Source organism: Lepisosteus oculatus, chromosome 5 (genome assembly GCF_040954835.1).
Source record: "Lepisosteus oculatus isolate fLepOcu1 chromosome 5, fLepOcu1.hap2, whole genome shotgun sequence".
Lineage (NCBI taxonomy): Eukaryota > Metazoa > Chordata > Actinopteri > Semionotiformes > Lepisosteidae > Lepisosteus > Lepisosteus oculatus.
In genome coordinates, this window is record NC_090700.1 from 13,981,506 (window position 1) to 14,006,552 (window position 25,047).

At 35.7% G+C, this 25,047-nt stretch overlaps 3 protein-coding genes across 3 annotated transcripts; all 3 read right to left on the bottom strand.

Annotated features, from left to right (window-relative positions):
• Nucleotides 1–264: 264 nt before the first annotated feature.
• Nucleotides 265–8,138, bottom strand: LOC102686653 (olfactory receptor 7A40-like). The gene is made up of 3 exons (XM_006643027.2): nucleotides 7,170–8,138; nucleotides 4,646–4,680; nucleotides 265–406 (listed from the first exon to the last, which is right to left on the bottom strand). Exons 1-3 carry the CDS (start codon nucleotides 8,133–8,135, stop codon nucleotides 265–267), a joined length of 1,143 nt encoding a protein of 380 aa, XP_006643090.2. The 5' UTR covers nucleotides 8,136–8,138.
• Nucleotides 8,139–18,108: 9,970 nt separating this feature from the next.
• LOC102691253 (olfactory receptor 51F2-like) lies at nucleotides 18,109–19,077 on the bottom strand. Its single transcript, XM_006643516.2, has one exon. The coding sequence runs from the start codon at nucleotides 19,075–19,077 to the stop codon at nucleotides 18,109–18,111; it is 969 nt and encodes a 322-aa protein (XP_006643579.1).
• Nucleotides 19,078–22,515: 3,438 nt separating this feature from the next.
• Nucleotides 22,516–23,493, bottom strand: LOC102686859 (olfactory receptor 51F2-like). Its single transcript, XM_006643028.2, has one exon. The coding sequence runs from the start codon at nucleotides 23,491–23,493 to the stop codon at nucleotides 22,516–22,518; it is 978 nt and encodes a 325-aa protein (XP_006643091.2).
• Between the last annotated feature and the right edge of the window lie 1,554 nt (nucleotides 23,494–25,047).

Below are 25,047 nucleotides of genomic sequence, written 5' to 3' on the forward strand. Positions count from 1 at the left end.
ACCGGAGGTCACCCGCGAGTAACCAAAGGATCCTCCTGAGGTTAGCCCAGCAGCAAGCCTCGTGAACCGCTGATAACCCACAGTGAGTGCTCGCCTGATCAATGAGTGAACTTTGGTTGGAACTGTCGACAGCTGAATCTCGGTATTCAGGACTAGCACTACATCTGGAATGAATCAGTCTTCTTCCCGTCTAAAGAGTGTGACTTGCTCAGACCTGCAGTCACTTTTCATTTCCACAAACTCTGCTAGTTCAGCCAGGACTCACTAGCCAGGTCCACAGAGAGGCACCGCCAGCGCGTTGCAGTAGGAATCTCTAACTCCTTCTCCCACACCTCCAGACCGGGCCAGAGGACGTCGATTGGACGCAACAACAGCCGGTTGCTGTTCCTTTGTGTCCGTGGGAGATCTGAATGTACATAAATTGCATGAGTGTTCAACTTCTACATTGCAGCTTGAGAATTCACTTGTTACCTCAATCCCAGTTGATGTCAATTTAATTAATATGAGTGATGTTCTTGCTGTTGAGTATCTAGTGTAGAAGTTGTAATCAAAAACCTCACTAAAGAAACGGTATAAATGAATGGTATACTCAATGTATGTATCTCTTGGTATTTGTAAGTCTTCGTGACTAAATACAGATCAGCCATTCAAAATGAGCAAGATACACTGCGTTAAAACAGGGTGGACATTGGGCAACATACAGCTTCATACCACAACGTATCACATATTTTTTTAATTAGGATAATAGTACCTTGTAAAACTGCCAGGTGGAGCAAAAAAAGGTTAGCGTCTTATGCACAGGATTTGATCTGTCGCCAGAAAACGTCCGTTTCAAATCCTGGTCACTGCTGACAATCTTTCCAATTAAGAATTTAAGTTGTATACTGTTTAGGCTTTTAATAATTTTAAACTGTGTATTACAGCATGTTAAACATTAGATATTAAAAAGTCTGTATATTTTTTAAAAGCAAGATTGCTCAGTTGGACAAAAGTACACAACCTTCCACCTTCATCATAAATATTTTATGCATCAGAGTCTTTAACTTGGTAACTTAGAGTGGGTTCTGTTGTTAATGTGCTTGTTCTAACATTATTAAGCTTATATTCTGTACTTCATAAAAAGTTATCACATTTTTTTCTTTTCTAAGAATACAGATGCAGCCATTCAAAATGGGTGAGGTATTTCGCGGCATACCCCGGTGGGCGTGTCACGGTATCACGCGGTATCACGCATTTCACGTGTGTCACGTGACTAACTATCCGGCGTCGCCTTGTAAAACCGCCAGGGGGAGCTTAACCTCTCATGTACAGCATTTGAGCCTTTAATTTTGAACTGTGTATTACAGCATGTTAATCATCAGTCATTAAAATGTTGGTATATTTTATGAAAGCAAGATTGCTCAGTTGGACAAAAGTACACAACCTACCTTTATCAGAAATATTTATGCATCAAAGCCTTTACTGAAGATATTACTAATAGTATTAATAATGGATGACTTTGGACAAGCTGTATACTCAAAGTATAATTTCTTTAGCACATTTGTACAAGCACTTGGAATCTGTCCAAGCCATACTTTGTCAGGCATTTTGTTTAACTTCAACGGGCATAAAAACTTCCTGCTTTTAACAGGGCGTTTCATAATTTCTAGCTATGAAAATGATTTAAAATGCGACACCTATCATTCAACTAGAGCTTAAAATATCACAAGGAAAAATACACACCGGTATTCCATTTCTCCCTAAACATTGTAAGCTTCGAAATCTTTAACTAACGTGATACCGGAGTCAACAAGCATACTTTTAGAATTTGATTAAAAGGGAATATAATATGGAATCGCGTATCTAAAGAATTTAATAACGGTATGATTATATCCGTGTACTGCGACAGGGCTGTGTAGGGCTGTTTCGCCTGCCTGTTCATGCAAGCTGTCTTGTAGCCTACTGGTCTAGGTGCGTGACTACCAACTGGCAGGTTGTGTATTCGAATCCAGCTGGTGCTGGACTTTTCATTTTTATTTATTTATTTTTTAATCGTGTAACATAAACATATTACCGTATGCAAACTGTACTGTATACAGTATGTATATGTATATTTAATGTCTTAACTGTGCCCGTTTAATTGAATTAAAAAAAATTATTTAACACGAACATTAAGCTGTTTACATCTTCCGCCTGAGAACAGTCACCCGTTGCTACCCAACGCAGAATGGTGATTGGCTGACACTATCTGACACCCCTCTGATTGGAGAAAAAAGACATGCTGGTTTGCTATACACACTGTGCCAGGAAGAGGATTTCTTTCTATTCAAAACGTGTATTTTAAAAGTTTAAGAAGTAAAAACCTTACAGCGTACACAGATTTCTAAACTGATCAGGATCGTTATCTTTGTCTTATGCATAATAATGTTCACCGCTCTGTCCAGCAAATTAATAATAAACTTTATTTTATATAGCGTTTTAAACGAATAAGTAATTAGATTGCTCATAAACCTAATCACTTGCTTTTTCTTTTTATTTAGGCTCAGATTTCAACTATAGATCGTATTATCAATAACCATAATAACAACCAACCAACAAAAACAACCATATAAACATAATGGTGGTGCTGGACCTTCCAGTTTTATTTATTTTTTAATCGCGTAACATAAACATATTACCGTATGCAAACTGTACTGTATACAATATGTATATGTATATTTAATGTCTTAACTGTGCCCGTTTAAGTATTGAATATTCATATCTAATTTTACCACTGAAGGGAAATCTTAACATAAACATACAGTATATGGCTGGTCTTGGTACTTTAAAGAAAAAAATACACACCGGTATTCCATTTCTCCCTAAACATTGTAAGCTTCGAAGTCTTTAACTAACGTGATACCGGAGTCAACAAGCATACTTTTAGAATTTGATTAAAAGGGAATATAATATGGAATCGCGTATCTAAAGAATTTAATAACGGTATGATTATATCCGTGTACTGCGGCAGGGCTGTGTAGGGCTGTTTCGCCTGCCTGATCATGCGAGCTGTCTTGTAGCCTACTGGTCTAGGTGCGTGACCACCAACTGGCAGGTTGTGTGTTCGAATCCAGCTGGTGCTGGACTTTTCATTTTTATTTATTTATTTTTTAATCGCGTAACATAAATATATTACCGTATGCAAACTGTACTGTATACAGTATGTATATGTATATTTAATGTCTTAATTGTGCCCGTTTAATTGAATTAAAAAAAATTATTTAACACGAACATTAAGCTGTTTACATCTTCCGCCTGAGAACAGTCACCCGTTGCTACCCAACGCAGAATGGTGATTGGCTGACACTATCTGACACCCCTCTGATTGGAGAAAAAAGATGTGCTGGTCTGCTATACACACTGTGCCAGGAAGAGGATTTCTTTCTATTCAAAACGTGTATTTTAAAAGTTTAAGAAGTAAAAACCTTACAGCGTACACAGATTTCTAAACTGATTAGGATCGTTATCTTTGTCTTATGCATAATAATGTTCACCGCTCTGTCCAGCAAATTAATAATAAACTTTATTTTATATAGCGTTTTAAACGAATAAGTAATAAGATTGCTCATAAACCTAATCACTTGCTTTTTCTTTTTATTTAGGCTCAGATTTCAACTATAGATCGTATTATTAATAACCATAATAACAACCAACCAACAAAAACAACCATATAAACATAATGGTGGTGCTGGACCTTCCAGTTTTATTTATTTTTTAATCGCGTAACATAAACATATTACCGTATGCAAACTGTACTGTATACAATATGTATATCTATATTTAATGTCTTAACTGTGCCCGTTTAAGTATTGAATATTCATATCTAATTTTACCACTGAAGGGAAATCTTAACATAAACATACGGTATATGGCTGGTCTCGGTACTTTAAAGAAAAAAATACACACCGGTATTCCATTTCTCCCTAAACATTGTAAGCTTCGAAGTCTTTAACTAACATGATACCGGAGTCAACAAGCATACTTTTAGAATTTGATTAAAAGGGAATATAATATGGAATCGCGTATCTCAAGAAATTAATAACGATATAATTATTTTCATGTTGCAAAAGAACTGCAACGGACATAAAAACTCCCTTGCATGGTTTCATTACGACCAGAATCGGTCTTGAGATATTTTTAACTTGATTTACAGTATTTGAGAGGTATGTCTTAACACCGATACTACAGTGCTTAAGTACTGCTCACGTATATGTTTCTAGGTTTATATTATGCATTTCATACGGTCAAATTACTTTTGAGCAACTAATAAGAAGCGCGAAACGGTATGCGTTTTACTTTCGTTTTGTGCTGGGACCCGTGGATTGATTAGAGATATCAAGTACATACAAGTCATTTTTTAAATGTTGTAGTTCGTCTTGAAAAAATGTTACGAGTACATCATCTATCAACAATTACACAGGTTCTGTTTCCATATTGCGGATTTTGGTTACGTAATATTAAGAAAAAACAGGAGTGTTAAGAAAAAACAGGACATTTGATTGCTGGTTGCCTTATGTTAAACAGCAACAATGACAACAGAACATGCTAAAATGCTTTCCCATCCCCCAGAACTGGCAGAACTGTCTATTCTACATAACATTACACAGCTGGGTGTAACACTCCTAACCTTTTTGAGAAGTAGAGCTGCGTTACATGAAGTGGCTGCAATGGAATATACAAGTAGGTAAAAGTAAATTCCAAGCTGGAAAGAAAAGACACAATGTGTCTCCTCCATAAATCTTCAGTTTACAGACTGTCCAAAGTCATTTATTATTAATAATATCTTCCGTATCACATTAAATTTGGAACGTTTTTATATTACGTGTAAATCCACCTATTTTCAAGTCACTTTATCCAGGACAGGTAACAGTTTCACCAATAATATTTGGTAACATTTTTTACGATTTTGGCAGACTTCACAATGCTTTGACTGATGCTTAAAAATGCAACAAGGCGTACTCTGGTAAGAGCAAAGAACATCCTTCCGCCTGTGAAAAGATTTGCATATGTACTTTGTGAAAACAGGAAATACAGAGGGGGTTTCAGAAATACCAAAAAAATTAATATAGTTTCCATAATGTTTACTATTGTAGTTTTTAAAAGAAATGTGTATTTGTTAAAAGAAAGATCAGGCTGTGATGGGGTTCGAACCCCAACCTCCAGCATGTGAGTCACAGGCCAAAGCCGTTACACCACTACATTGCTTGATAACGTAAGCTATAACTGTAAAGGACAGTTGAAATGTTTCCAAGTAATCACGGGTGAATGAATCAAATTGATGCAGATGTTTACAGAGAAAATGGACTACGGTAATAATTTGAGCTATATAAAAATAAATAAATCCTTAATTTCTTTAGATATGCGATTCCATATGATATTCCCTATTAATCAAATTCTACAAAGAAGGTTTTTTTTACTGCGATAAGCAGTGCAAGTCTTCATAGAAAAGATTAAAACATTTAACTTTTTAAAAAGTATATAAACTTAATACAGTCAGAAAAAGCACATAAAAACTCTTCCAAAATAACCACAGTAAGTAACCAAATGAAAGATTTTGATGCTTAAAATGTTTATGAATAAAGTGGAATACTGGTGTGTTTTTTTTATTTAAACTACCAATACCTGCCATATATAGCTTACATAATATTTCAGGTGGGTAGCTGCATCAGCATGCATAGGCTGCAAAGGAAGAAGTAATAGGTTTATTCCATGCTGAAAAGAGAAGAAAGAAAACACAATGTTTCAACTTGGAGTCTTCTTCAGGTGTGAGGTCTCACACCTGAAGAAGGCTCCGCAGTCAAAACGTGTTTTCTTTCTTCTCTTTTCAGCATGGAATAAACCTATTACTTGTTCGCTTACAAAATATGTTTATATTCCTAAATTAATATCATTTATGACGTTCAGAGACATTATGCTCCTGTTTTTTTGTGCTCAGCTGCCAACATTTCCCTTTAGTTGTAAAATGCCATATTAATATTCAATATTAATTGGATTTAAACATGCACAGTAAAGAGATTAAATGAAGCAATCGTTTCACTAACAACCAATGCACCATGAGTGCTGCCTGTCGGTCATTTTGGCCAGCCAATCACGTACTGTGGTATAACACCCTAATCTGCAGATAATTTCACGCAGTACGGGGATTTACTGCGCATTTTGAATGGCACATTTTATGTATTAATAAATGTATTCTCGTGTATTAGTATCCGTGTGCGTGTGTTGCTGAGTTCTTCCACAAGGTCGATTTTCTAATAGCCATCGAAGAATCATTTTGTGACTTACTGCTACAATTAATAATTGTCCAAGTAAATGCATGAAACCCCTATATCTATATATTGGCATCTATATTTAATGGTGTGCCAAAGTTTACAAATCACAGTTTAATTCATGTTAGAATCAACCGCAGAAGTACATACTTTAAAATAGTACAATAATATTTATAATATATTAAATTTATTTTGAAAAATGTAAAAAAAAGTTGTGCTTAAAATGAATAGGAATAGTGTCCACAGTACAGTATGACACACTTTTGAAGTTGAAAAAATGTTTCTATGAAATGTACAAACTGAAGACAAAATCAACTATAGTCTGGTAGAGTCACACTGGTAGAGTGACAGTACCAAAGAGCATTGAAAAAAGAATAGCAGAATAAGAAAAGAATTAGCACAAAAGGAGAGTCTCGATGGGTGATGACGGATTGAGACTAGTAGGAGAGAAGACAGTAAGAAGAACAAAATAAGTAATGTGTAGGTTTGTAGAATAGGTGTAAAGCTTAAACAGTACAAGGAGAAAGGTTCAGGCAGATACAGCTGAATAAATAAAGTGCAACAAAGAAGCCAAAACAGAATAGAGAAACAGTGAGGGTGCTGCATGACAATGAACAAAGAACAAAATAAAGAAATGTACAAAACTGTTAAAATAATAGCTATATGCAGCTACGTTCAAAGAAATGAGCTACAAGTCAATACAAAACTTAAAAATAATATGAGTTTCATTCATTTCTCATTGTATTTCATGTACAATTACATGGTTTCATATTCAATTCCTTCAAAATGTATACAGTATATTAATCCTATTTATACATTCCTGAAGATATTTCACTAATGTCTTATATTCAAACTCTACAAATTCTGTTAATTGATTCTACTTACTTTAGGTTTAATTGTCTTGTTTCTTTTGTGAAGCCTTTTCACTACTTTCATTACCTCCTCTGTCTTGATTGTGTAGATGATGGGGTTCATCATTGGTGGAATGGTGGAAGATAAGGATGTACTTATTATCCTGATATTTGGGTCAACAGTGGTAATGTTTGCTGCAATGTAGATGGCAGATATCGGAAGGTAAAACATTGCCACCAAGATTAAATGGGAGGTGCAGGTTTTCATTGCTTTTATGCGTTCCTCCAATGAAGCGATTTTTAGCACAGCCAAAATTATACACGCATAGGTAGAGAGAATAAGAGTCAAAGGTGCAGTGAGCAATACTATAATACTGATCTGGGTAATTACATAATTGGGGAAATTGTCATTGCAGGACATACGATACACAGGTCCATGATCACAGAAATAACTGTTTATCACAATAGATTTGCAGAATGATAATCTGGTAATGAAACCTACACCTACAATTACTACCCCAGCTGCTAGAATCCATATTCCACCTAACATTTTACCCATTCCAGCAGTAGTAAGGATTAAATGATATTTCAGAGGAAAGCAAATAGCAACAAATCTATCATATGCCAATAATACAACGGTAAATGACTGCAGAAATTGAAATAAATGTACAAAAAACATATTGGCTAAGCAGGCTTCATATGTGATTAAAGGAAAATTAAACAGAAAAGCCTCGATCATTTTAGGAATAAGAGCTGTGCTGCCACACGTGTCAACTGCAGCTAAATGAAAAACAGCCATATACTTTGGGGTGTGAAGACTTTGTTCTATGTAAATAATAAACATAATGAAAGAGTTTCCTAATAGTGTTACAGTGAAAACAAAACACAAGAAAATGTAATAGTATTTCACATAAGGAATATTAGAAAGTCCATTGATATAAAAGAACTGAGGTCGAACTAATGAAACATTTGGAGGAAGTGTTGAATTCAAGGAACTCATGAGGCTGGTTTTTCCCAATTGTTGTCTCTGTCCTGTAATTGAAAATTCGTTATTGCATTGCATTTTAAAAGTTTTTCTTTCTGTACTATAATTTACAACATGCAAGAATTTCAACTGCAGTAGTACAGAATGCAGTCAAAATAGATTAAATCTTGGCGTTATTTTTGCTCCATGTAAATAATAAGTATGAATGTAATAATGGTTCACATGAGGAATGTTAGAAAATCATTGATACAAAGGAAAGGAGGTCAATCAAATTAAAGATTTTGAGGAACTGTTGAATTGAAAGAGATCATGTTAGTTTCTTTACAATTGTCTTGTTGTGTCCTGTAAGTAAAAGGATTTAAAACTCAATATTACAAAAATGGAGAAGACACAATTTTGGTTTTCTTTTATTTTATGATGTTTGGAAAGACTTGACAATTGGAGGTCTTAATAACAAAAAATTGAGAATTGGTTGAATTACAGTATTTAAATTATTAAATGGACATTTGGAATTATAGGTGTGGATTAATCTTATGTTAAGGGTGTGTTATGTTAATCTTATGTTAACTGTAGGTTTAATTTCCGTCTGAGCAGTATATTAAATTTTAAACAACATACATTACTTAGCGTACTAGTATTTGAGATTTTATCAATCGATTAAATGTGGTAGTTACATAAAGAGAATACAGTATAAACCTATTGCTTTCCTTGGAAATTAACTTAAATGATCTTAAATGAATTATCATATACCTGACAGAAATAAAGCCAAGCACCACCTTGTGCATTACCCATTCTCAGAAAGTAATAATGAAAACAATATAACGTTATTGTGAGTTTCAGTGTTGGGACTGTAATAACAATGGTTTCGCAAGTAAAGGTAAATAGTTTCACAATGTAGTAGAGTGCAGTGAGATAATCCAGTAGAAGTCCAAATTGATTCTATACTTATAATCTTTCTGCATAAAAAATAAAACACATATTAACATAATGAATATAATAAGGCTGTAAATCTTTGTAGGAAATGACTATGTATTTTATATTTCTTGTTCAGTAAACAAATATATTGATGTTATGAATTTAATCGTGTAAGGAAAGCAAGCACATGTTATACTCACCAAAAAACTTCTTATTCATATGAAAAGGAAGAGGGAGATGAAATGTAGCTTTGAAAGACAAAAGAATTCCTTAAAATGTTTCCATCTTGTTTTCTGACTATTTTCTTTTTCATGTGCAACACTATAATACCTCCACTGTTATATTGCTTAAATAGAAATAGAGAAATAGAGCACATGAAATTTAAATAGTGTCAGTATTTAAAGTCACTAACAAATACTATTTTTTAAAATGTAAAAAACAACAATAAAATCACTTCAGATACATAGAATTATTATATACATATACAACTAAAAAATAGCTGCGGAGTGCTATATAATGTGCTGTGCCATTTAAATGCCTTACTTAATAAAGAAATTGTAAAATATTTGCATATAATACCTGATACAGTAAAAGAGAACACTAGTAAAAATGACAAAAACCTAAGGCATTTTATAAATAAGATCCTGCATAGTGCAATTATCATGGGAATGCATTACTTCAACAGTGTTACTGTGGGACTCATCAGTTACACTCATAAGGGCATTTCAGAGAGAGAACCATGATTTGTTAATTATAAGGAGATGTTCGTAAATGTAGTAGAGTAAGTATTTTCTTATTCCAGACCAGCTATAAACACGTACACACTTGTACAGTACCTTTCACAGTTCAGGTTCAGTTCAGGTGTCTGTGTAGTAGAAATCTCTTTATTTCATATGCATATTGAACAACGGTTTGCACCCAACAAACTCTCTGAACAGTAAAATAATTAGTCTTTTATACCATAAAAGAAAAAAACAAGTTCCTGAGACACATTCTGAACGAATGATAAGACAACATAAAGAGCGAGCTGGGGTATGCGAAAAGATGAATTCCTAATACAAGAAATTGTATAGGGCTAATAAAGTGATGTTGTTATGTTGTTGTTGTTGTTGTTATGTTCTGGGCGCACAGCCAGCTTACCTAATACATGCCCTTTATCTTACACAGACAGGCAGCATATTTACAGATGCAGCCATTCAAAATGCACAATACAAACCCGTACCACATGCAATTACCCACAGGTCACTGTGTTGTACCGCAGTACGTGATTGGCTGGCCAAAATGACTGACAGGGGCATTTGTGTTGCATTGGTTGTTAGTGAAAAGATTTAATCTTTTAATCTCTTTACTGTGTATTGAAGATTTATATGTAATTTTAAAACTAAAGGGAAATTTTAGTAGCTGAGCATAAAAAGAAGAGGAGCATAACACATCTGATGGTCATAAACGATATTCATTTAGGAAAAAAAACCTATTATGTTAAATGTATATGGCTGGAATTGGTAGTTTAAAGACAACATACACACCAGTGTTCTACTTTCTTTCTAGACATTTTAAACATCAAAGTCTTCCATGTGGTTATTTTGGAACCGATTTTACGTGCTCCTTCTGACTATATTAAGTTTATATACTTTTAAAAAGTTATAATGTTTTAACCTTTTCCTCGAATATACACGTTATTGCAGTAAACAAAAGCATACTTTTAGAATTTGATTAATAGGGAATATAATATGGAATGGACTATCTAAATAAATTAATAATGATATAATTATATTCATGTACTGTAGCTCAAATTATCACAGTAATACACTCTCTTTGGATTTGTCTGTTTCAATTTCACTCCTTTCCATGTGATTACATCTGTGGCATGGTGGCTTAAGCATGTGCCTTATATGCCTGAGTTCGGAGGTACGGGCCCAGCTGTCCCCATGAGTTTTCTCTTAACAAATAAACATTTCTTTGAAAAACTAAAATAGCAAATATTATGGACACTATATTGACTTTTTGTATATTTCTAAATATCACAACATGTTCGAATCTAAGTCATTAATTTATAACAACAAATAACGTCAAACTACTACTACTGTTGTATTACTGATATTATTGACACTATATTGAATCTGTTGGTATTTCTAAATATCCTAAAACGTTCAAAGTTAAGTAATTACCATTTTACATGAATACTTGCACTCGTTATCGCAGTAAAAGAAACTCATTTTTAGAATTTAATTATTGGGGAATATAATATGGAATTATGTATCTAAAGAAATTAATAACTATATTAATTTAAGAATATAAATATATGTATTTATATAGCTGGTAGTATTATTGTATTCCACATTCTTTGTAAACACGTTTTATTTTTAATTTGACTCATTCACGCATGATGAATTGTGAGTGGTAGATGGAGACAAGACAGAGGTTTCTTGTCAAAACAACATTCCCCAGAATGCAGTGGGAAATTGGCGTTTTACTCCTGATGGTAGCTGTAACAAATTGTCACGTTTCACATCCTTGCGAAACAATCATGACGTTCTCATCCAATCTAAGTTTTGATGTTTTTTTATTTTGAAACTATGATCTTGACATGCAGGTGTGAAGTGGAGTTAACATCCTCAGATTTAAAAGGTTATTAATAATATCTTCAGTGTCACATTAACATTGGAATCTTCTTACAAGTGTAATAAGAGGAGATACACAACATGTCTCTATAAATGTTCAGTTTACAGACCATCCAAGATCATTTATTATGAATAATATCTTCCATATCGCATTAAAATTGGAACGCTTTTCACAGGTGTAAATCCACCTGTTTTCTATCCGCTTTATCCAGAACGGGTATAAGTTTCACCCCAACCCCTTCCCTCTGCCTGTCTGACCTTTTTTAACCTTTTTTTATGTGCCCGAATCACAGCAGGTGAGAAAGAGACAGAAAAAAGTGAATCCTGTTTTTTTATGGTCTTTAGCTCAAATCCTGCTTAACTAAAAATTATACACAAGAAGAGTATTATTGGACAATGTTGTGAGGATCTGGCAGAATTTCTCAATTAAATATAAATTTCTCTAAGAGTTATAGAGGAGACACGTTGTGAATCACCTCTTTTTACACTTGTAAAAAAACATTCCAATGTTAATGCAGCACGGAAGATATTATTAATAATGTAGCTCTTTCAGACTCATGTGGGTATGCACCCTACTGTACCAGCTGGGGGATCGAACCAGCCCGTCACCCAACAGAGAGCCAGCCAGTATTATTAACCCTAATACCTGTAATGTCGGCCATACGGTGTACGTGTTAGTGAAGCTGAACGTTTAGCCTTTGTCACTAATGAAACCACTAAATAAAGACATAAATATTGAAATCCCTACATTACAAACTCCAAGCGTTTCATTTTGTCTATTGATACAATATCGACAACAGTGCAGTTACAAGGAACATGTCAAAATGTTTCCAAAATAACCAAAATTTAACAATTTGAGGGTTTTTTATAATTATAGAGAAATCATAACAATGACCCTGTGTTGGTTCATGTTATTCACGTTTACCCAACCGAAAGAAGGACAAATTGTTCGACATGAAAACACTTTATTTTTTCATTGACAAAAAGTAACGCTACACTCTTTTGTTAAACTGGATTGTTTTGTTTCTGCACAGACTGTTAAACCAGAGGAAAAGAGCGCCTCTTTCTTTGAAGCATTTTGTTGATCTAGAAAATAAGGAAAGGATTCACAACCCAAAACAAAGTTGGAAAGGTGAGAGGACCTGCCTATTGTGTAAAACACTTAGTTGCAGCATTGTGGGTGTTGTGCTTAAAAAGCTATTGAGTCATGAAGAAGACCCCACTATCCAAGTGAATTGCATGTCTAATGGTGCAGTATTAAAAAAAATAATAAAGGTGTAGCAGACCTAGTGCAGTGACGTCAGCACCCTCACTGAGCATAGCAGGGACCTCAGCTGCCTGGGAGGTCTCCTTTAGCTCACGCGGTTGGTGCCCTGTTGCATTACGCCAGAGACCCGGGTTCTCATCCCCAGGTGTACAGGACAGAACGGGTGGCGGGGGCACGACCCCGCGGGGAATCACAATGATTCCGTGACTTGGGCGGGAGTGGGGGAGTGTCCTTCGCCTTCACCGAGACAAAGTTCAGCAGGGGAGGGTGTAGCGGAGCTAGTGCGGTGATGTCAGCTCCCTCACTGCACGTAGCAGGGACCTCAGTTGTCTGGGCTGAGGGAGGTCTCCTTTAGCTCATGGGGTTGGTGCCCTGTTGCGTTACGCCGGCGACCCGGGTTCGCTCCCCAGGTGTGCGGGACGGAATGGGTGGCGGGGGGCACGACCCCACATGGAACAGCGATGATCACAAAAGCATGAGAAAAAGATATTCAGAACGCAAAGCTGTGTCAGTCTTCTGTGTAAAAAATCAGTTTGAACATCAAGGGTGCTGTTTTTAATAAGCTGCTGAGTAAATAGGAATTTTCCTACCGTCGGCAGTATTGCGTATTTAGTTGACCCTTACCTGAATGAAAACAGGACGTAAAGAATTAGCTCACTGATAGTTTTATGTGGAGCCTGTGAAAATTTTCACAAGTCAAGATCTTTTAAATGCGTTTGGTTTGAAGGCTTTATGTGTTTCCCTTGCAAAGATATGGACAAAAGAAAATTTGTGTGTTGCATTGCTCTATTTTATGCTGTGACCGGAGAATGCACACTGTATAAATTATTGTTGCAGCTGGGCTTCGAGCTTTGAGTCGCCTTCTTACTTCTTTGACTAGCTTGCAGAGAAAGTCATTGCCCTGATTTTTGTCTGTCACTATTATAGAACATTATTTATTACTGTGAATTTTTTAGGGGGCATTTAAAATATAATAGAGAGTCCGCATTACCCCCATTTTGATTTAAATTGAAAATGGGTGTTTAATAAAATGCTTTTATTTATTCACAATCTGACAATGCAAGACAGAACAAAAGTATCTATGAAATCACATTCCCCCACTGCGCTCAACAATCTTACAGATCAGCTAATCAAAGAAGAAAACAATTATCTGCTGTCTGCTGCTGAGGCTGGGAGAGAAAATCATGCCTGGCTTTTCAATGGAATTGCATGAACTTGCTAATGCATCTAACACATTTCCTGGCATATTGTGTTAATTCTCAGTATTTTATATTGTGTTCGATTCGAGGAAAGAAGCATTTCCCAGATATTAGCTCATCGGTATAGTACACGTTTATCTGTACCATTTGTCATGACAGACAACTTACTGCACTATAGCTTTGGTAAGGAGACGGACTATGGTCAAAATCAAGAAGACTGTCTCACACCAAATAATGAAGATGAAAAGAAATGGGAAGTCAGCAAGAGACATTGTACAGCATTTGGCTTCCATGGACATCTTTGTTTGTGAAAGCACAGTGAGACAACATTATAAAGGGGAGAGGAGGGAAAGAGAATCTAAACCGAAGGTAACTAACTTTGTAAAAATATTTTATTACATGTGAATACAAAAACACACATTATTTTTATAACAAACTAACTGTTGATCCTATAGTGCGAGCCATTGACAAACTGACGGAAGAAAATGATGCTCAAATTCAAAGACAGCTGTGGACTGACCTTGGTGTGAATGTGAGTCTGACATCGATAAGAATTGGCTTGCAAAGTGCGAAGGGTAAGCTAATACAGCGGGCTTCATCTGAAATACCCAATTATAGTGCATAATACAAGGAATTATTGCTGTATTGAATTATACATTCTGTTATAAATATTACTTTGCAGCCTGTTCTTCATGAAAACACTGTACAGATGCAGCCATTCAAAGTGCGCTGTACAGACACGTACCGGAGGTAATTAGCTACGGCGTCGCACATCGTGACGCAAGATGACGCGGGGTACCGCGGTACGTGATTGGTTGACCGACAGGGGCACTCGTGGTCCGTTGGTCTGTCGTAGAAAGATTTACAGTAAACGTCTTTACTGTGCCCGTTGTAGTATAGAATATTCATATGGAATTTTACCACTGAAGGGAAATCTTAGTGCCTGAGCATAAAAAGAATAGGAGCATACTGCAACGCGTGTGAAGGCCATAAACGATATTAATTTTGGAACATAAACATACAGTATATGGCTGGTCTCGGTACTTTAAAGAAAACATACACGAAACATGGTTTCATTATGACCAGAATTGGTCTTGAGATATTTTTAACTTGATTTACAGTATTTGAGAGGTATGTCTTGACACCGATACTACGTAAATACTGCTCACGTATATGTTTCTAGGTTTATATTATGCATTTCATATGGTCAAATTACTTTTGAGCAACTGCTAAGAAGCGCGAAACGGTATGCCCAGGGCGTTTTCGTTTTCGTTTTGTTTTAATACAGTGCAGTGGATTGATTAGAGATATCAAGTACATACAAGTCATTTTTTAAATGTTGTAGTTCGTCTTGTAAAAATGTTACGAGTACATCATCTGTCAACAATTACACAGGTTCTGTTTCCATATTGCGGATTTTGGTAACGTAATATTATTTTCTAATTTCACGTTGTGAATATATGATTTGGGCAAACAGAGACGCAAAGAAGTACATTATGGGTTGTTGTTTTTTTTTTGCAGTTTTATCTAGAACAAGCGATGCTTAAACCTTTGTCTGATTCTTGTGAAACTATCCACACGACAGTTACCTAGGAGTTGACTTCAGTGATGTCACTGATGGGATGTTTCTAAAAATCCATCCAGCTTGTCCAAGGTCATTCATTATTAATACTATTAGTAATATCTTCGTTAAAGACTTTGATGGCGACAGCTCAAACATGAGAGGTTGACCTTTATTAGCTTCACCTTGCGGAAATTCTGGATACTATTATTTTGCTAGCGGTATTTACCGGTAACTCGCGGTATTTACCGGTAACTCGTGGTAGACTGCGTACAGCGTACCGGAAAATAATGCGGTATTGCCCGCGCATTTTGAATGGCTGCATCTGTACATGTGAAACGATCTTTGAAGACTACCAGGACAGTAAAAAAGAAAGCAGTAAGATGGAAAGTTTATTTTGATGTTATTTCTTACATGTATTCTGATATTTTGCCACATGCTGTGGGTCTCTGCCCTCGGCCACTGGCCAGGGTGCCAACCTCTAAAAGCAGCATCTGTGTGAAGAATTTTCAGCAGCAGCGAGAGCAGTACGACTCATTGCTGGTGAGGATTGGAAGGTTGGAGACACTCCTAAAGATGCAGAACCCAGAGACAGTATGTTCTGGCAGTCAAACGCTAGTTCAGCTGTTTCCAAACAGACCTTCATCTCCTGATAAGTGCCTCTCCCCACTGTGCAGGTTGCTGTGCCTGGAGGAATACGTATCTCCACACAGCCCTCCGCCTCCAGCAGAGCAAACACCACCTCAGGACACTCCATCCCGGCCTCTCTGCTCACCTCCGCCCAGGAATTGGCTGGTGCTGTCCCCGCTGTCTCCCCACAAGAAGCACCATCTACACAGCTCTTCACAGATGCCAATGCAACGTACAGTTCTCCCAGATTTCCAACTTTTGGCCATCAGTCAAGAGGAGGAGGAGGGATTGTACGTGTAGTGTATCGGCATAGATGGAAAAGCCAGACCTGACCGCTGCACTGCACTTCTGTTTCGTAATTTTATGAGTTTTGAATTTGACTGGGGGTGGACCACATCCGTAAATTTTGATTGGTCCAGAGGCTAAAGGGCCTTGCCTTGCAATCTCCAGGAAACCATTATAGGCATGGTGAATCGGAGCTTCTCAAAACTTACTTTGTATGATTGGAAATGAATACATTATCGGATCAACTAAATGCTTTGAAGAAAAAGGCGTTCTTTTCCTCTGGTTTAACAGTCTGTGCAGCAACAAAAAAATATGTTTAAACAAGAGAGTGTGGTGTTATTTTTTGTCAATGAAAAAATAAAGTATTTTCATTTCGAATCAAGTGTCCTTCTTTCAGTTTCGGCATGATTAGCATGAAACAACATTGGGTCATTGTTATGATTTCTCTATTATTATCAAGTAAACTTGTGGTTACTTTAGAAGCATTTTGACATGTTCCTTTTAACTACCTTTCTGTCGATATTGTAGCAAAAGACAAAATGAAACACTTGGAGTTTGTAATGTAGGGTGCTCTAGAATCAAATTCTAGAAAGTATGCATTTTTTTACTGCGAGTGCAAATATCCATAGTAAAGGTTTAAAACATTATAACGTTTTGTGAAGTACATAAACTTATAGTCAGAAGGAGCACGTAAAAACTTTTCAACAACGTACTCAACAAATATATTTGGAAATTTAAAAGCATGAGGATGGAAAAGATTAACAACTAGTTTTTTGGAGGCTAAAGACAAAACTCTTTCAGCTCTTTGGATCATGTATGTCACAAGAATGCAGAGTATTTTATGAAAAAAACAGATGGTTTGCACTGAAGTGCACTACAGTATGTGTTGCAGGGATACAGCTTCTTGTGCTAATTAAGACATATTTCTGACATACAGTATATTTCCAAAAGCTGTCCAGAAAGTCTTTTAAAATTAGTAGACAAACAATGAGAAAAACTGCCCAGCACTGTAGTCTTCTTTATTTTGTTTTAATCTGCTTTTGTTCAGAAAGACAATTCTTTGATACAATTTTAGGAAAAAAGGTTCCCCACAGATTTAAGGTATGTACATAATGTAAAATGGCAAAAAGAAGTACATCTGTTATAAGTCAAAACAAAGCACAATAAATATAATCATTTAAAAAAGCTGTGTTTTCAGATTGGCATGCTTCATTCTAGATTTACATTTTCATTCTAGATAATTTATACATCACATCTATTTATAATAATAAACTGCTGTTCAATATTTAACATGAATAACTTACATTTATTTGTATATTTTGACCTATTGTAATACAATTTCATGTGACTATGTCTATATATGATACATATGCTTAGAAACAAACACAGAAACATTCATTTTATTAATGATCCAAAGAGGTGTACTGTGTTTATTTAAAATCACAAATTACATGAAATATTAATATCAGTACTAAAAAATAATTAGATTAAATTTTAATTGTAGTGCTTCTCAAAAAGCTGCTGATAACTTGTTTCTATGGTAAAGCCTTTTAAATGCTTCCAAAATCTCCTCGGTTTTTAATGTGTAAATGATGGGGTTCAGCATTGGTGGAATGGTAGAAGATAAGGATGTATTTAATATTCTGGCATCTGGATGAATGGCAGATAGTATCACAGCAAGGTATGTTCCACATATAGGAAGATAAAACACTGCCACTAAGATTAGATGGGAGGTGCAGGTTTTCGTTGCTCTTAAACGCTCTTCTCCTGATGCAATTTTCAGCAACGCAAACACAATACACATATAGGATAATGCAATTAGAATTAATGGTATAAAGAGGACAATTGAAATACAAAACTGTGCATAAATATGATTTAGAGAATTGCTGTTACAAGCTAATTGATACACAGGCCCATGATCACAAAAATAGCTGTTTATGACAATAGATTTACAGAATGACAGTCTTGTAACTAAACCTACAGCTGTTAGCACAAGGCCAGCTGTCATAATCCATATTATAACCAGAACCAAAACCATCTTTCCATTAGTGATAATACTGTGATAATTTAATGGAAAGCATATAGCAACAAATCTATCATAGGCAAGTGCAACAAGAGTTAGTGACTGCATGAAATTAAAAAAATGTACAAAAAACATACTGGCCAAGCAGGCTTCATATGTTATGAACTGAGAATTAAATAAGAAGGTCTCAATCATTTTAGGAATAAGAGCTGTGCTGCCACCCATATCAACTACAGCTAAATTAAAAACTGCCAAATATTTAGGGGTGTGAAGGTTTTGGTCTATAAATATAATGAACATGATGAAAGAGTTTGCTATTACAGTTACTGTATAAACAAAACACAAGAAAATGAAGTAGAACTTAACATGTGGAATGTTAGAAAAGCCATTGATGTAAAAGAACTGAGGTCGAACAAACGTGGAATTTGTTGAAACAGTTGAATTCAGGGAGCTCATGACAAACGTCTTTCTTGATGAGGCTTTTTTCTGACCTGAAAATACAAATCTCATTATCCTTTTCAAATATTCATATAAGTATTGTTTTTTATTTATTCATCTAGGCCAAGAATTATGGTGACCCCAAAGTGCAGTTCACACTAGTAAAAGGGAATTGACACTTTAAAAAGCAAATGCATTCTAGAAAAGAAAGCGCACACTAGAAAAAGAACACCAATTACTGAATTCCATGATCATTCTTCCCTCATCTTTGCCTAAGTGGATGATGTTTAGTAACTTCTGGAGCAACTACATGATTTGCCACAGGAACTGCAGAAACAAAACAAACTTTCCAAACATCCTCCACAACCTGGAAAATACATTAGACCTATCGTGTTTGGAGTTTCTGACACTGCCCTCAAATGGTTTAAATCTTACCTCACTGATTGCTGTCACTTTGTCTCTCTCAATGGGTACAGGTCTTGTCAAGTCTGGTGTCCCCCAGGGCTCAATACTGAGCCCCTTGCTCTTCAGCATTTACATGTTCCCACTTGGTCAACTTTTAAGATCACAAGGCCTCAACTTTCATTTTTACGCTGACAATACTCAAATATACATCCATACCAAACCTGACACTGATGTGGCTGTCTCTATTCTATCTAATTGCATCTCTGACATATAAATTTGGATGACTCAAAACTTCCTTCATCTTAACTGAGACAAGACTGAAGTCATGCTTATTGGTACCCCTCATCAACTTCGTAAAGCCAGTCCTGTAACCCCATCTGTAAATGGCTCTGTACTTTGAAAAACCTTGGGGTTATATTCGATTCTGGCTTAACATTCGACCCACATGTACAGCATACTGTCAAAACATCTTTTTTTCACCTTAGAAACATTGCAAGACTATGCCCTATGCTATCATTAGCTGTGGCTGAAAAGCTGATCAACATATTTGTATTCTCTCGAATTGATTACTGCAATGCTCTGCTCGCTGGGGTATCTAAATCTACTCTGAACAAACTACAGTATGTCCAAAATTCAACAGCCAGAATCCTGACCAGGTCTAGTGCAAGTGTTCACATTACTCCTATCCTGGAGTCCTTGCACTGGCTTCCGGTCAAATTCCGCGTAGACTTTAAAATCCTCATGCTCATCTATAAGGCTCTACATGGCTTGGCACCTCAATACCTGTCTGAACTATTATCACCCTACTCCCCACCTCGCAACCTCCTTTCTTCAAATTCTGCCCTCCTTACTGTCCCCCAAGCCCGTCTACATTGTATGGGCGACAGGGCCTTCTCCTGCTATGCCCTCAAGCTCTGGAACTCTTTGCCCAAGGATATCAGAGAGTCACCTTCTCTAAACTCCTTCAAATCCAGACTCAAAACCTTCTTCTTCAGAAAAGCCTTTACTTAACAGGTTCCATTCTTCACCCCTCTGCTCTTCTTAGTACCACCTTCCACGGTCTCCTCTATTGTTATTGTTGTATTGCTGTAATTGTAATTGTGTCTTATCTTATGTATTCTTCTTATTTATTGTTGTAGTCTTCTTATTTATTGTTATTGTCATCCTATAATAATAATACAATTATTATTATTATTATTATTATTATTATTATTATTATTATTATTATTATTACAAATAGTACTTTTATTTGGTTATGCAAAGGATGACTATATACAGTATATAGAGCTACAGTGTGCATTCAGTTCACTTTCATGAGTGTGAAATGCAATATAACATGATACCAGAGCTGTGAAATTATATTTCAATGACTGCTCTAGCTAGCTATAAACATCATCCATTTAAGACGTATAGCTGAGTTAAACTTTTGAATCAGACCCACTGAGTGAATTTAACCAGTTCAACACTGAAAATTTCATTAAATATGCCTACATAAAGCAAGGGTAGTATTTACCATAATTTAAGTTATCTGTGTTGTAGAGCAGCAAGATAAAGTTAAGGACTGACTTCCTGATGTGCAGTATATGAAATTAATTTAACAACACATTACGGATAGAATTAGCATGTGTAGTCTCTCACGGTCTTTATAGGCATTATTCCAATGAAGTTTGGATAGAAAAATGGTAAAATTTGTAGTCCATTGCGTGCAAATCAAAGACTAACAGAGGTACAGCTTTCAAGGCTAGTATTGACAAAAGGTTAAAATATTTGTTTTACGTAAGACTGCTATTCCTTGCACTGTGAAATGAGTGTTTGATGATGATTTATTTGTGATCTATTTGATTTTGTTTTTAAACCTTGATAAAAATATTAAATATTTTTAATTCGGTTAAAATACAGGAAAATATAAACATATCTATATATGCATAAAAAAGTATAAATGTAATACTCACCCAATTTGTTTTTTTTTATTTTCCTATACAGTACTGTTTGTGTCTATGGAAAAAACGTGTGAAATCATGTTGTATTTAACTCCTTAACTGCTTCCTCAGAAATCAAATTTCTGACAATGGTACAAATTGTCTGACTTATAAAAGCATGTTGTTGTGCAGTTCAATTAACATGGGGATGCACCCTAGAACTGCCCCTGCAGTGATGTTAACAGTATTCCACAGAGATAAGGCTGATTTACTGACGGGATGCTTTGAAAGTATTTGCAAGAAAATTAGTGAAAGTGTGTTGAATGTCAAACCCAAAATTCAAAGTCACCTGGAGAATAAAATCAAAAACATGGCTTTACTATACAGCTTTTTGAAGGAGAAAACTATAAGGAGAAATGCTGGCAAATATTCTGTAGTTTAATCATTGTAACAGACCTAGTGTCAGGCCTACAGATTACCGTACATAGCTGCTAACACGTTTAATGACTTATCCAAAGGAAAAAAAGTGCTTTAGAAATCTCAAAGAAATTCTAAAATCCACAGGCCTAATGGCATGAGAATTACAAAATATATACCCAGTATTTCTGTACTTTATCTATTACAAAGTAAAAAAGTGAATACAGTAAGTGACTGGTACGTATTACAGGACATAAAGAACATAGAGAATAAAACCTTGAGTGATGCCAGAGGAAAGAAAAAAACCACGCCAAATGGAGACGGGCGTGCCGACAAGCGGACCCTGCCGATGCAGGATTAACGCTAGGATGAAGAAGACTAATATACCCATTGTACAACTTTAATTATGCAACATATTTAATCTCCTAAACATCAAATAATGTTTGACACAAATGGACTACAAAGGTTTCTACAATACAGTGCATGCGATATTTTATAACTATCTACTTATTAAACTCTGCTTCACCTATAATAATTAATAATTAACCATTAAAGAATAATTAATGATTTACTTAATAATAAAGCAACAGGTTAGTTCACAGAAATTGCAGGCTTTGTGTTCCATCTAATCTGTGTTGTCATTACTAAATTGGACAAGATACAGTATACAACATATTGAAACATTACTTATTATTCTCCTGTTAGTTCAATAAACTCAATTATAATTGGAAACAGTAATGGTCTTGTTTCTTTTATAAAGTTTTTTAATTGCTGTCATAATCTCCTCTGTTTTGATTGTGTAAATGATGGGATTCAGCATTGGTGGAATGGTGGAAGACAGGGATGTACTTATTATTCTGGTATTTGGGTTAAGAGTGGACATGATTGCAGCAATATATGTGGCTGATATTGGAATATAGAAAACTGTTACTAAGAGTAGGTGAGAGGTGCAGGTTTTCATGGCTTTCAGGCGTTGCTCACCTGATGCAATTTTCAGCAAAGCAAATATAATGCAAACATAAGATAACAGAATTAGAACAAGTGGTGCAAAAATAAAAACTGTGATAACAATTTTTGCCATAATGTAACTTGGGAAATTATTATTACAGGCCATACGATACATAGGTCCATGATCACAATAATAGCTGTCAATCACAATGGTTTTACAGAATGAGAGTGTGGTGATTAAACCCACTAATATTATCATTAGAACTAATGTGAAGAACCATACACCAGCGAGAATCAAAGCCATTTGGGAATTAGTGTTGACAATGTCATATTTCAGGGGAAAGCAAATAGCAACAAATCTGTCATAGGCCAATACAGCTAGAGAAAGTGACTCTAGGAAAATAAAGAACTGTACAAAAAACATATTGGCTATACAAGCTTCATATGTGATGAACTGAGAATCAAAGACAAAGGTTTCTATCATTTTAGGAATAAGTGCTGTGCTGCCACACATATCAACTACAGCCAAATTAAAAACAGCCAAATACTTTGGTGTGTGAAGACTTTTCTCTATGTATATGATGAACAAAATGAAGTAATTTGCTAATACTGTTACAGCATAAACAAAACACAAGAAAACATAGTAGTACTTTGTGTGGGGAATTCCAGAAAACCCATTAATATAAAAAAACCGAGGCCGAACAAGTGTGGCATTTTCAAACATCATTGAATCAAAGGTGCTCATGGTACACTTCTTTCTTCTCTCTGTCCTTCTTTGTCTGTAATAACAAAAGTCATTACCATATTAATTCTTAAAATAAATCAGAGAAAATGTGCCTATAGCATGACTGTCCAACTTTTTCTCAGGTGAGAAGGAATTTCAACCACAGAATTACAGAACAAACCCCAAAATGTATTTAATTTCTTATGTAAGGAAAGACATTTCTAACTCAAAATGTAAGAACATATAGTTCCAAATTTGAGGACACCATTCGGCCCATCCAGTGATGTTGGTAGTTAGTTAATCCAAGGATCCAGTCATTTAAGTATAATCTACACCAGTGGTTCTCAAACTTTTTGGACCAAGTACCGCCCCTGATCAAACCAAAGCATCCAAGTACCACCTACAAGTCATCTTCTCATAGGAACCCCAGAAATTCTCAATGACCAACATGAGCACACGTGCGCGCACACACTCACATACACATATAATAAATATTATAATAAAAAACTTTATTTGATAAAGAGCCTTTAAAGGTGGCTTCTCAAAGTGCTTTACAGAAAAAAAACAGGTATGACAACAAATAAAAATAAACAATAAAAAAGCACCATTTCAGTGAGAGGGATGACCCTGTTTAGTCGAGCAAAGCAGATGTGAATTCATTTTTCGAGCCTTGATACAATTCACAACTGGGTCTAACAGATTTTAAATCGTCAGGCATTCAAGGTGGATGCTGCAATGCATCCATTAATTTCTGGAGCACCCTCTCTAATTCGTGCAACTACACAACTGTGTCGGCTTGTCATTGCTCTAGCACCGTCTGTACGAACTCCGATACATTTTATCCAGCCGATGACATTATTTTCGATAAATTCATTCAGAAGCTGAAATATGTGCTCTCCTGTAGTTCCCGTTGGTAGCGGCTTACAGACAAAAAAAGTCCTCATTGGACGTACCCTCAAACTCGTATCTAACGTAAACGAGCAAATTCGCCAAATCAACTACAGACTCATCTAATTGCAGTGAAAAACATCTGCTCATTTTAACGCACTCTATCAGCATACTTTTGATATCATCTACCATTTCAATAATTCTATGAGTGACTGTGTCTTTCAGAGGGGGCAGCAGGTCAAGCTGTTTAGCAGCTTTTTCTCCACATATAAAACGTGTCAGCTTTTTTGCCAACGGTAAATACGGTTCTTCAAAAATAGTGTGGGGCTTACCTGCTATAGCAATCTGCAAGCTTGCATTTTCCCCCGTTTCCGTTTCAGGAGTCTGTCTCAGAAGTTAAAAGAAGTTGTAATTTAATGCGCATGGGAGCGAAACACAGAGACGCTCTGTGTATTTTTCTCAAATTAACTTAGAACAGTTCTTAAATATTTTTCTGGTATCTATAATGCTTTCCTGTGCTCACAAGATTACCAGTGTTCCTAGAATGCATTTTTATGCATACCTGTGTTTACAACATTGGTTTAGTTCCAAAATCACGCACATTCTCCTACCTCTCTATTTGCTGGAGATAAGTTTTTCTAAATACAATTGGTCACTTACATTCGTAGCACGCATTCCTATAGAATA

Excerpts from the sequence above, each read along its gene's own strand:
- LOC102686653 (XM_006643027.2), bottom strand. The coding sequence starts at position 8,135 with ATGAGTTCCTTGAATTCAACACTTCCTCCAAATGTTTCATTAGTTCGA. Across the intron at positions 4,681-7,169 it reads ACAAGACAATTAAACCTAAA|CCACTTCATGTAACGCAGCT; the intron begins GTAAGTAGAATC and ends ATTCCATTGCAG. Across the intron at positions 407-4,645 it reads CAGCTCTACTTCTCAAAAAG|ATCTCCCACGGACACAAAGG; the intron begins GTTAGGAGTGTT and ends ATGTACATTCAG.
- LOC102691253 (XM_006643516.2), bottom strand. The coding sequence starts at position 19,077 with ATGAGCTCCCTGAATTCAACTGTTTCAACAAATTCCACGTTTGTTCGA.
- LOC102686859 (XM_006643028.2), bottom strand. The coding sequence starts at position 23,493 with ATGAGCACCTTTGATTCAATGATGTTTGAAAATGCCACACTTGTTCGG.